Here is a 13,024-nt window from a genome sequence, read left to right as displayed (position 1 = left end):
AGAGAATGAACACTTCAAGCTACTCTGGGACTTCCAGATTCAGACATAGTTTTTGAGCACAATACTCCTGACCTCATGATTGTGGAAAAAAACAGAGTGTAGATCATTGAGGCTTCAATCCCAGGTGACAGCAGGATTGAAGAGAAACAACTGGAAAAGCTGACACGATATGAGGATTTAAAGATTGAACTCCAAGGATTTGGCACAAACCAGTAAAGGTGGTCCCAGTGGTGATTGGCACACGATGCAGTGCCTAAAGACCTTGGCCTGCACTTAAACACAATCGGCGCTGACAAGATTACCATCTGCCAGCTGCAGAAGGCCACCTTACTGGGATCTGCACACATTATTTGCCGATACGTCACACAGTCCTAGACACTTGGGAAATGTCTGACGTGTGATTCAATACAACAGCCAGCAGAATGTCTGCTGTGGACTCATCTTGTTGTGTTTCAAATAATAATAATAATAATAATAATAATAATAATTGTTGTTGTTGTTGTTGTTGTAGGAGCAACCTAGGGGCCATCCAGTCCAATCCTCAGCCCTTTTCCTCCCTCCTCACATATTTTCCCTTCACCTTAGACTGAGAGACACACCAAGGCTATTCTTTCCCCTACTTTTCACCCTCCTCCTCCCCCCCGCTTCCCTCTCTTTCTTTCCTTCCCGACATAGATTTCTCCTGGAAGTTCATCCTTCTGTCCTGGTTTTACCTGGAAGCTTAAGGGGGCTTTGACAGAAGGTGGTCCATGCAGATTCCTAAGCCGTGCTGGTGGTGGCACCAGGGAGCCCCTTTAGGCTACACTACCAGCAGCGGGGCTCCAAACATAAATGCTATTTATTTATGTATTATTTTATATATGGTTTTATGTGTTATATATGTTTATTGTTTGGGGTTGTATTGTTTTTAATTTGTTGTAAGTCATTTGTGGGAGAAAAATGGGATACAAATAAAGATGATGATGATGATGATGATGATGATGATTATTGCCCATGTGCTTCCTAGGCAGGGAGGAGCGAGGAGGGTGACTGCTTGTGGAGCTGTTTTATCCTACTATGCTGTTTTTACCCCTGTTTAGGTTGCAACTAATTCCATTATTTAATCAAATTAGATTGCAACTAATAATACTGAAATTTATAGGATTCGGTGACACTGAATGAAAAAATGTGAATGTATTCAGTTTTGTTATTTGAACTAGGAATTTTGGACAACAGGATAGTTTGTCTTAGCTATTTTTCTTTGCAGCTACTAAGCAATGAACAATATGCCTAAATTTTCCACCCTTTTAATTTGCTCTTTTGATATTTGAGTACATTATAATTTAAATTAACAAAAGCGTAGAGGGTTTGCTGCTGAGAGAAAATGGCATGGAATTATTTGTCATGACATTCATTGTACTTAAGTTGTTCACAGTAAAAAATGTAATGCATGTATTCCTTTCATATAGCTTTACAGGTTGAAAGTTTCAAGACAAAATATGACTGAATTCCAGCTAAGTTTTTGCCTTAATATGTCATCAAAATTTTAAGAGGCACCCTGGTTGTGCTGTCTAGTCTGACTTCCCAAATTGTGACTACACAGATTGATCTGAATCTCAAGGCAAAGGCCACCACTACAGTGCTTATTGGAACACAAAATTAAAACCAGCACGTAACACTTAAAAGCTCATTTTGTAAGGTAGTGACCTTAGTCGGTTTCAGCAAAATTAACACAATAAAGATTAACAAATATTGTTACACCATCAACTTCTGCATACTGAAGCCCATTTCATCAAATAGGCTGAAAACACATATAGCATAGCATGACATGAAAGAGCATGGCCTTCATATCTACAGGGGATATATTGTTGGACTTAATATGGAAAGCAAATCTACTGATAATAGTGAATTCTATTGATATGAATGGCTTCTTGTAAAAGCATATTCTAGAGTCATTGCTGGAGGACCTAGAAAATATCTAGAGAAAACATCTCTCTAATGTTTCTAGTAGGGCTGGGTAACCACAGAAAAATTTGTTTCTAAACTCGATTCGTTTTTAGGGGGTTTTTGCGTTTTGTTTTTTAAAAGAATTCCGAAATTTTTCTTTAAAAAACTTCAAAATATACAAAATTTCGGAAATTACGAAACAATTACGAAACAATTACGAATTGATTTGTTAATGGCGGACGCGATTGCGCAATACGCTAAAAAAAACCTACAAATGGGACAGGGGAAACTTCTGAAGCTTCCCTCTCCCTCTGTTGTTGACTGTTGGTGTGATAATTTATTTTTTTATCACTGATAAAACAAACAACTATAAAACTTGCACCAGACATACAGAAATAATAACGAAACAATTTCGAAACAATTTCGAAACGATTTCGAACCAATTACGAAACAATTACGAAATAAATTGAAAAATTCATTTCGATTTTTAGTTGCTCCTGCATGGCTCAATATCGGATCGTAAGCTAATTTAAATACGAATTAATAACGAATTGCGAAATTAACAAACGAAACCGCCCAGCCCTAGTTTCTAGGTCTCCCAGCTTGACTCTGTAATCAATGTTCAGCAGAAACATACCACATAGAATCACACTGGAGAACTGAGGATAAGGATTTCAAACTCATTTTTACCTAGGGTCACATCAACTTTATTGTTGCTGGTTGTAATGGTAAGACTGTATAAATGTAACTATGTTGCCATGGCATTGAAAGCCTCGTGGGCCCCATAAAATGACATGGTGGACCAGATTCTGCTTGTGGGTTATACATTTGACATGTGTGACTTAAGAAATGCCAGTAGATATAAGAGTCGGGATGGTGAATGGAGTAATGCTTGTGGAAGTACATGAGACCAGTACCTGCAGTTTCACTTGCCCATGTCTCATATCAGAGACATGGGTAAGTGAAACTGTAGGTACTGTTCTCATGTACTTTCACAGGCATTACTCCACTCAGCACCCTGACTCACTGTTTAGCTAGAGAAGCCCCCACCCCACATGAATTCAGTGGTGATAGGGGAAGATTTGTTACCAGGTATGACCTGAGAGCACATGCATAAACTCTTCCATGTTCTGAGTACGTATGCCTATCAGGAGACCTGTGACCATGATCAATTTGTTTTCAGAACCCACTAAACATTCCAATCCAGTTTTCCTCTAATATTGAATGTATAATGTATTTCAGGAATGTAATCTAGAAGAAATATGTGCTATGGTAAGGAAGAAAGAGCTACAATCACCATTTAGAAACTTTAAATCTATTCCAGCAAAAGAAAATATGATTACTTCACTTTGTAAAGTTAACGCAGTATAGATTGTATATGAATGGGTTGTTCATTCGTTCAGTCGTCTCCGACTCTTCGTGACCTCATGGACCAGCCCACGCCAGAGCTGCCTGTCGGCCGTCACACCCCCAGCTCCTTCAAGGTCAGTCCAGTCACTTCAAGGATGCCATCCATCCATCTTGCCCTTGGTCGGCCCCTCTTCCTTTTCCCTTCCACTTTCCCCAGCATGATTGTCTTCTCTAGGCTTTGCTGTCTCCTCATGATGTGGCCAAAGTACTTCAACTTTGTCTCTAGTATCCTTCCCTCTAATGAGCAGTCGGGCTTTATTTCCTGGAGGATGGACTGGTTGGATCTTAAATTCATGTTTTTAAGTTATTTGTTACTGGATGGGATGTAGCCATTTTTCTACTAATTGTTAATTGTTTTCTGTTCCTTAGAATTATTTTTTTTCTAGAGAAGTGATAAAAGGATGTTTTTATGAACTAGCAACTGATGCAAACAAAGTAGCAGAAAGAAGGAAATAAATGGACAGTGCAAACATGTTAGACAAAAAGAGTTCCTTCCTCCAAGGATTTCTGTTTGATTACTTCCTATTCCCTTCCCTGTACCAGCTCACATATCTGTGTGTAAATGGATAGAATTGTAGCCACCCTGAAAAATAAAATAGTCGCTGGAAGATTCCTGCCACCCATTTATAAACCTGTGTTTGCATGATGGCTCTTTGATTCCAAGCATATTCTGTTGGCAGTGACCATTTGGTATCAGCCATGGGAGGTTTGGTATCAGCCATCTCCCATGGCTGATACCAAATGAGAGACTCCCTCCTGGGCACACAAAAGACTGGGTGACTTGGAAGGCACTGAACTCACTGTGCTCTGCCACCACCACGAGATGCAGAGCCAAACTTAAGAAATGGGACCACAAAGTGGAGTCCACAACATGTGAGTGTGGAGAAGAGCAAACCACAGACCACCTACTACAATGCAGTCTGAGCCCTGCCACATACACAATGGAGGACCTTCTTATAGTAACACCTAAGGCACTCCAAGTGACCAGCTACTGGTCAAAGGACATCTAATATAATACCAAGTTTTAAAACACTGTGGTTTTTTTTTTAAAAAAATTACAATTGTACCCTTGGTTTGCTCCTGATATGATAAATAAATAAACCATCTTGGGATAAGCATCTCTACTCCCTTTTTTGTTTCTTCTCTAGTCAGTCTCATGGAAAACAACCTTACGAACAAGAGGTTGCTGCATACAACTCAAATGACTTCTGCCTATGCATAGATTCTGTTATGGCAATGCAGGATCTTCCTGCTTGTCATGAACAGTTGTGTTGTAGGAAAGAGCTGTTTATTTTCTCATGCTTCCACATGATGACCTGTGGCTCTCTCCAGGTTTCCACAGCACCAACGCCCAGCACTGTATAAAATAGCATCTAGCCAGAGGGTTTAAATGTGCAGAATGTTCTGTCTGCGACAACTTAGGGTGGGGAACACTGGCACTTCTCTGGGCCTGTGGTGAAACAGCCCTTGGATTCTTTTGTTATGTTGCCATCCTGTATGTTGAAAGCTCTTTCTTGTGCCAGAAGTTTCTTTTGTTTCTAAGACATAATGTACACTGTCCATATTTTAGAGACTTCCTTTTCCTCCTTAATGTATATTTTGCCCCTTTCTTGAAGAGGTGGTTCTGAACTGAAGTTACTTTTAAAAATGTGGCTGTTTTAACTTACATACAAATTCAACTTAAGAACAAATCTACAGAGCCTATCTTGTTTGTAAGTTGGGGGCTGCCTGTAGTCCAAATTTAGTTTGAAATTCTAATTTAATATTTAAATTTAATAATATGTATATGTTAAAAGTGATGAGTCTCAGGTTTTCCTTTATTTATTTATTTATTTATTTATTTATTTCCTGCATTTATTAACCGCCGCTCTCAGCCCTAGGGCGACTCGCGGCGGTGTACAGCACATAAAAGACAAATTGGTTTCATCAGTTCATATAAATCTTTAGGAATGAGCTAATACAGAAATGTAATGGATTCTTTTTCTCAACAGATCTTTATGCACATTGGTGTGTAAGTGGACATATTCTTCCGAGAAAGGCTGGGATGATAGTTTCTGGAAACAAATTGGATTAGAAGATCTGATGGCAAATAATTACACTAAAATAGGTAAACTATATTTAAATTGTAAAAAAGGCAACCTCCTATAATAATGACTGAGGATGCATCTATACTGTAAAAATAATGCAGGTTGACACTACTGTAACTGGTTCAGTGCCATGGAATTCTGGATTCAATTTTACTTCAATAAGGCACTCACACCCTTGGGCAAAGAAAGCTAAAGACTTTGTAAAACTATGATTCCATAGAACTGAGTCTTGGCAGTTGAAGTAGTGTCAAACCGCGTTAATTCTACAGAGCTGAATCATTCCTACTTCAGGTATCATGGGAAACTCTGTTTTCATTTTGAGAATATGATGTGGCAAAACCTAGGCTTGCGAATGCACTTCTTTCTCTTTTGCATTCTCTTTTGTGCATGAGAAGAACCCATGAAAAGTATCTACTTTTGCTTATTTGCCATATCCAGAAAATTGAAAGGTTCCCCTCTGTATAGACATATACAAGTTCAAGGTGGCAGTAGTGAAAACATCGCAATAGTTCCTTCTCCTCAATGAAGGCATTTAGTGTCTATGTTTTTTTTATGACTGTATGGTACTTCTCATTGATAATGATTGTCCACTTCCTCTACCTTGATCTTGTTAAGGGAAGGGTCAGCAACTATCTAAATTTTATTTATCATTGACTTAAATATTTATTTAGTCAGGATGTGCAATATCAGTTGGTTATATAATTCAGTCCTGATTTTAAAGGGTGTCTTTGTCAGCAATCACTATATTCAAGGTCCCATGACTACTCAAGGTTGATAGAAATCCAAAGGAGGAGAAACACCTGAAACAAAGTTCTCTTTCAGTCTACAAACCAACCAAATTTAGCACCTGGAGGAGTTGGTGGTGGCTTAAGTGTGCGATATTGCTGCGAGTCTCTGGTGGCAAGTTGTCCCCTGTTCCACTAGTGATCTCAGCTTTTACATGGATGAACATGGGCCGAAGTCCCCATGTTATCCTTCATCAATGATTCTTCAACCTCGACTATGCCAATTGGAAGGGTGGTTGGGGAAAAGAGGTAATAGGATTGCCCAGCTTCACTCTCCTTTTGGGTTAAAAGAGAAGCCATATGTGTATTGTACTTTGTGCCTAATTTCACTCCCTCCCTTGCACAGGAAAGGGTAGTAAGGGGTGAAATTGTCTTCCTCACTGAAGTATTGTGCAGTCAAGCTTCAACCAGTGCATTGATCCGGGGGGGGGGGGGGGGGGGGGGTTAGTGGCTTGGCTTTGGGGTATGGCCTTGCTTCCTAATTAGATTTCAGAAAGACCTTGTCTACACTGGCTGCTTAATCCAGGGCCAGTCTGGAGCTATATGCTCTGTACTGGCCCTGGATTGACCAAGATAAATTCTTAGCAGCACAATATGGATGTCCAGAAAGTTGAAAAAGATCAAGACTGCATTTGCCTCACTGGTCCATCCACTTGTCCTTTGTGTCATTGCTGTCCCTCTTTGCCAGCCACAGAACTGCTTTGCAAGCTCCTGGGTGTTGTGGTCACATTTGCTGAGGTCATAACAGGGCATTTACATTATGAGCTGATGGGGTGGGGGAGGGGGTAGAGTGGCTACTTGATTGTGCAGGCACCCTGTTCTGATCTCAGCAAATGTGATGGCAATGACTAGATATTTAGAGATATATCAATGGACCATGAACAAGGGTGGGGATGACTTCAGCATAGAGAAGTGGTAATGGTAGCAATGTTTGTGAGGACAGTTGATCAGGCTGAAATGGACCCAGTCCAACTGTCCAGACAGCTGAAAGGATACTCTGGAGGTCCCCCCGACTTTGGTGCATTCAGGACAAGTTCAGGTTAAGGACTAAAAACTGGATACTTACCGGAAGTTACTATGAATCATGAAGAAGAATGTCAATGCTAGATTTTGGGTGAATATGTAGTTAATTTTTCTGTGTATACCTAACCCAAGTTTGATGGCTGGCCTTTCCTCTTAAAGTTGTTCCCTCTTTCTGGCCTACATGTTAAGAGTAGATGAGGAATTCCATCCTGGAATAAGAGGCACTAAACCTGTTTCCCCTTTTTATCCTTGGATATAAAGCATTGACCTCTTTTTCCTCATTACCAATCCCATTCTTCTGAGTAATTTGCATTTATTTTAACAGTGCCATCTATTCAGTTAATATTGTTTTTGCTGCTGTAAAGCACTTTTGCAAGGTAGTTTTTTAGAAGAGCATGTAAGAATATACTTGAGAGCTTTCCTATTTTTGTTTATATACCCCTGCTAGTACAGAATAAATTAATAATAATAATAAAAATAATGCTCACCTTGGTTTTAAATTTGCTATTAGCCTGTCTTGTGACCTGTGCCACACTTCTGTTACCCACTTGTTACATTGTCTTCATATTGCTTTGAACTTTCCCAAAGCATGACTCTAATTGAAATGCAAGCCTTGCTAATTGTGCAGTACTTACAGCAGATTTCCATTAAAATATTATAATTCTAATTTACCAGAAATTTTCCAGGATAGCTTTATTCAACTCTCCTTGTTCAGTTAATGGACTTTTAATAGCTGTCCTAAGTAGACATGTCATTAATGAGAACATTAGCATACGTGTTCTTTTTTCTTTTCTTTTTTTTGAAGAAGTCCATTCTTCCACATTCATCACCTAATTTTTTGGAACACTTTGAAATTGTTTCTAGCACAGCTTAATGTAATAGCGGAAATCTTTTTATACCAGTCATGACACCTGTAAAGTTTTCTGCTATTTGAACAGAGATAGCAATTGGAGGCCAATTGGAGTTAGAAGTCTCTTGTGTATACTTAGGTTTAGACCTCTTTCACACTATGTAGTTATTTATTTATTATTTATTTATTTATTTACTGCGCTTATATACCGCAATTCTCAGCCCCAAGGGCGACTCATTGCGGTGTACAACATGAAGAAAACTAAGTGCAATCTACAAAGCATAGTGCAAAACAATCTACAATTCATCATAGTCATAAAAACATCTTATCAAAACAACAACATTACTACAAAATTACTACTACATTCCGAATCGTCTCATCGTCAAGCCACAATCCGATATCATTTCCATTGTTCCATTCCTATGGTCAATTGCCAGTCATTGCAGTTATAGATTTCTGATTCCATTTCAACTGTGCCAGCAACATTATGTGCAATCTTGGTGTTTGTAGTTTAGAGAGGGTATTCAGGCTTCTCACTCGGTAAGCTCTAGTGCCTTGCTGAACTATATATCACAGAATACCATGAGATGTAGTCTTGACAATGAAAATGGAATTACAAAACCACAATTATGCAGTGTGAAAGGTACCACTATAGTACACAGCTTTTTTGACAGGGTAGTTAACTCCCTTTCTCTACATGATATTTTTGTATTTTTATTTCGTTAGCTGCTGTGTGTGTGTATGTGCCTTTAAATCTTTTGTTGACTTATCGCCACCCTGTGAATTTTATCATGTTTTCTTAGCCAATGAGGTGGTTTTGTCAATTCCTTCCTCTGAAATATATAAGAAGAACAAAAGTGGATGGTTTGGTTCAGTCCCAAGTTGTTTTGCCAGAATTGAATCACTATTGGCAAAAGGCAGAGGTAGTATTAGAACCTGTGAAGTGTGCTTTACAATGGATTGTAATTTCCCCCATACATGATTTTTTTGCCTTTTCTCCAAAGTCTGAAGAGCAAGGAATTCTAATGGCTTATAATCCTGCAGAATAGGTGGAATTCCCAACCTATACTGAAGGTCTACTCCCAAGCAGAGGGGTAAATCAGGGATCCATATGTATCAAACTAAGCTTTTATAAGGTAAAAGGGAGTATTCATTAAATGCAAGCATCTACCATTTCTTCGGAAGCCCTGAATTCTGTTCTATATTTTCTTGTGTGATGTTTTGTTATTGTTGTTTTTGCCTAAATGTAGTTTTGATAGATAAATTTTAAGCAGTTATCCCCCACTCCCACCTGCCACATTACTTTAAGCAGTAAATAAATGTTTTAACAGAAATCTTAGCCCCCTAATGGGTGGAGTGCCCCCTGGAAGGGAACTTTTTAAACATAAATTATTTATGAACTGCAAGCAAAGGATTGAATACAATATTTATATAGTACAGTTGAAGGACATAGGAAGCAGCTTTCCTTTTTAAACAACTAAATGATCACGTTGCAAATGAGAACAAGGTCTGTTTAGCATAGGATGAGAAATATGGACAACATGCAAAAACTGTAAACTTGGAAGTGGCACTTTTATATAATATAGACTTTAGTTAGAATATAGAACAGGATATCATCTGCTTTTTTCATTGTAAATCTAAAAACATAAAGATATTGCACAATAGATTTCAATGCTCTTTGTCTACTGTTTGATTTTCATGTTGCATATCAGCCTTCCTCTTTTATGTTTTGTTTTCAAACTAAATTAAGGAAGATTTGTATAGCCTTCCAACTTAATCATCAAAATTTGTGCTGGAGTTTCTTTCTGCAGCTCAATCCAAATATAGCCTAAGCAGTGCCATTGTGCCATGAGGTATTTAGGATGTTCAAATATACTTGTTAGCATTTTTTTTTCTTGGAGAACAGATTGTTCTGATGTAAGAATGTGTTCTAACGGCTGCTCTCCAGTTGTGCCACATCTTTCACAGTTAAAAATTGGTTGGTAATTTTACTGATGTTTCAATTTGTATTTTCAACCTTCATTTTAATTTAAATTATTACTGTATTTATTGTACATTGTTTTTAAGGTATTGAATTGTTGCCTATGTTGTAAGCCACCTTGAATCTCCTTTGAGGTCAAGAAAGGTAGGATTTAAATGTAGTAAATAAATAAATAAATGTGTTTAGCTTAACATTATTATTATTATTATTATTATTATTATTAACTTTATTTGTACCCCGCTAACATCTCCTGAAGGACTCGATGCGGCTTACAAAGGCCAAGGCCTCAATAAAAACAACAGCATAACAATACACAAAACATTTAAAGCAAATGAAAACGTTAAGCAATAACAGTAAACAATAAAACAATACACCATAACATGGTAAAACTAGGGCCGGGCCAAATGTAATGGGTACAGATTAAAAAGTGCTGAGTATGATAGGTGAAAAGTAGGGTAAGTGCAATGTGCAGACAATCTTAAATATCTAATAAAGTGCTTCTGGGACATATTGCTGGAGTTTCCTGTCTGGAAAGGCACACCTGAACAGCCAGATCTTCAAACTCTTCCTAAAGACTGCCAGTGTAGGGGCTTGTCTGATGTCCTTTTGGAGGGTGTTCCAAAATTGGGGGGCCACCACAGAAAAGGCCCTGTCCCTCATCCCCACTAGATGCGCCTGCAACGCAGGTGGGATCACGAGCAGGGCCTCTCCAGATGAACGAAGAGAACGCGTGGGTTCATAGACGGAGATGCAGTCATGCAGGTAGGCAGGTCCCAAACCGTTTAGGGCTTTGTAGGTAAGCACCTGCACCTTGAATTGGGACCGGAAAATGAACGGCAGCCAGTGGACTCCTTGAACAGGAGGGTTGACCTCTCTCTGCAAGGAGCACCAGTTAACATCCTGGCGGCCGCCGGTTGGACTAACTGAAATTTCTGAGCCGTTTTCAAGGGCAGCCCCACGTAGAGTGCATTACAGTAGTCCAATCTAGAGGTGACCAAGGCATGGACCACCCCAGCCAGATCAGCCTTTACGAGGTACGGTCACAGTTGGCACACGAGTCTCAAAGCACTGACAATGTTGCAGTAGAGTGTGTTGAGAAAGCTGGTAGTAGGAGGGGAAACTGGTAGTAGGAGGGGAAAGAGGGTTGCTCAGGTGCTGGATAAAGAGTAGCAAAGGAAGCGAATTAGGGAGATATTCATGACACCTACAGATTCTGAATCATTTGAAGGTTTCTCAGATTCTGAAATGGAGGAGGAGGGAGATGGGGGCAGAGGCTTGAAATGGGCTACTCGGGAGCAAGAGTTAGATGAAGAGAGAGAAAGGAAGCGGATCCGTGAAATACTTAATGCTCCAACTGAGGAGGAAGACTTCATGGGGTTCACGGGGAGTGATGGGACTGGGAGTGATGACAAGGAGGAGGATGGGTTAGATTGGACCCGTGTACAAGAGATCAGGGACATATGTACCTAACCCACATCAAGTGAGGAGTTTGAAGGGTTTTCAGGAGACCGGCAACCTGGAAATACATAGGGTGATCTAAGTCTTGATAGACGCTGGAAAAGTTGGAGGGTCGGGCGGTGGCGAGCAGCTGTGGAAGCAAAGGCACCTGAGAGTGATGAAGACGGGGTGGAGTCCAGCTCCACCTCTGATGAGGAGTTATAGGATAAAAGTAAGGTATTAACTATTGGAACTTTGCAGTAGGCAAAGTGTTATATTGGGCTTGGGACTTTGTTGCTGCCATTACTCTTGCCTTGGGTCCTGGGACTGCAGATCTCTGTGTTTCCGTGCTTCTACCTTCTGGAATCCTGTAAGTGCTGACTGCTATCTTCCTGCTGATTTCGGATTGTTTTTGGGACGACGACTTCGCGCTTTGGACTGCTACAGTTTCTTCTGGACGTGCCTTGACCTTGGACTGTTTCTAGACTACGTTTTTGCTTGTTCCTACCTTGTTTATTGATGTTTATTGGACTCTGTGATTTTGAAGCAGTTTGCTCATAGTTTTTGTTATCCCAGATTATATCCCAGTATAATCTGGATTATATTCCAAGTTGTGTTTTTTGCTTGGCTTTTTTGCTACTTTCAGTTTTGCTAGTAACACTGAGTTAAGTGTTTCTAAGCCATTTTTGTTACTTTAATAAACTTTGTTGGACCTTTACCCTTGTGTTTGACTCTGTTAAGGCTTCTGGTTCACAACACACAATATGAGAAAGTACTTACTTATACACAGTTTCATTTACTGTGTATACTCAAGTGTAAGTCAACCTGAAGTATATGTTGAGGACAGATTTGGGTGCCAATACTATATTATTCATAGTTCAGTTGTGGATTATTATTCTACAGACAAGGGAAAGTGCCAACATCGGCCCAGGGGACCAGTTTCCTCGCCCAGGCATTCAAAAAAGCATGGCGGAGAGAGTAAAGGCAAGTCAATGTGTTGTTTAGGTTCTCCCAAGATGGACTATGTTCTTGCTTTTCACAACTCTACTCAGAGAAGGGGGTGGTGACTTTTTGTAAAGAGTTAGGGTATAGCACTTACAATGATCCCTGAATAAGTCAACCCAGTTTTTAATGTCTATTTTTAACTAAAACTTCTATACCTAGATATATAGGGTTGTTAGGTTTCCTAGCTGCTGTGAAAGCTCTGATAAGAACACTCTAGCTTGAAGTGTAGTTGTGTCCGTATGAAGACAGAATATATGTTTAAGTTGATTGCTTAAGGTAGAGAACCCTTTACAGGTAATGCCTGGCTATACAAAACCAACTCACACTGTAGAGACCTTACTTAAATCAAGCCTGAGTTGCTTTAAGATACCTGGGAGTTAGTAGGTGATCAAGTAGATAAAGAGGGAAAGATTTGCTTTGCACGTTCTGAGTTCTGTCGTGAAATTTACAGAATTTAGTATTAACAACAGCTCACATTCATGTCAGGCTCGTAGCCAGGATTTTGATTCGGGGGGAGGGG

General features: G+C 39.5%; 1 protein-coding gene across 7 annotated transcripts in view; it reads left to right on the top strand.

Annotated features, from left to right (window-relative positions):
- FGGY (FGGY carbohydrate kinase domain containing) overlaps window positions 1–13,024 on the top strand; it is a 181,243-nt gene that overhangs the window by 61,327 nt on the left and 106,892 nt on the right. For all 7 annotated transcript variants that reach the window (XM_060773599.2, XM_060773598.2, XM_067467862.1 and 4 more), the window contains exon 6: window positions 5,328–5,443. In XM_060773599.2, coding sequence (XP_060629582.2) covers window positions 5,328–5,443 — 116 coding nt within the window. The remainder of the gene's footprint in view (window positions 1–5,327; window positions 5,444–13,024) is intronic.

Source organism: Anolis sagrei, chromosome 4 (genome assembly GCF_037176765.1).
Source record: "Anolis sagrei isolate rAnoSag1 chromosome 4, rAnoSag1.mat, whole genome shotgun sequence".
NCBI classification, from domain to species: Eukaryota; Metazoa; Chordata; class Lepidosauria; order Squamata; family Dactyloidae; genus Anolis; species Anolis sagrei.
The sequence above is the reverse complement of the archived record's forward strand: the minus strand, read 5'-3'. Positions and strand labels throughout refer to the sequence as shown.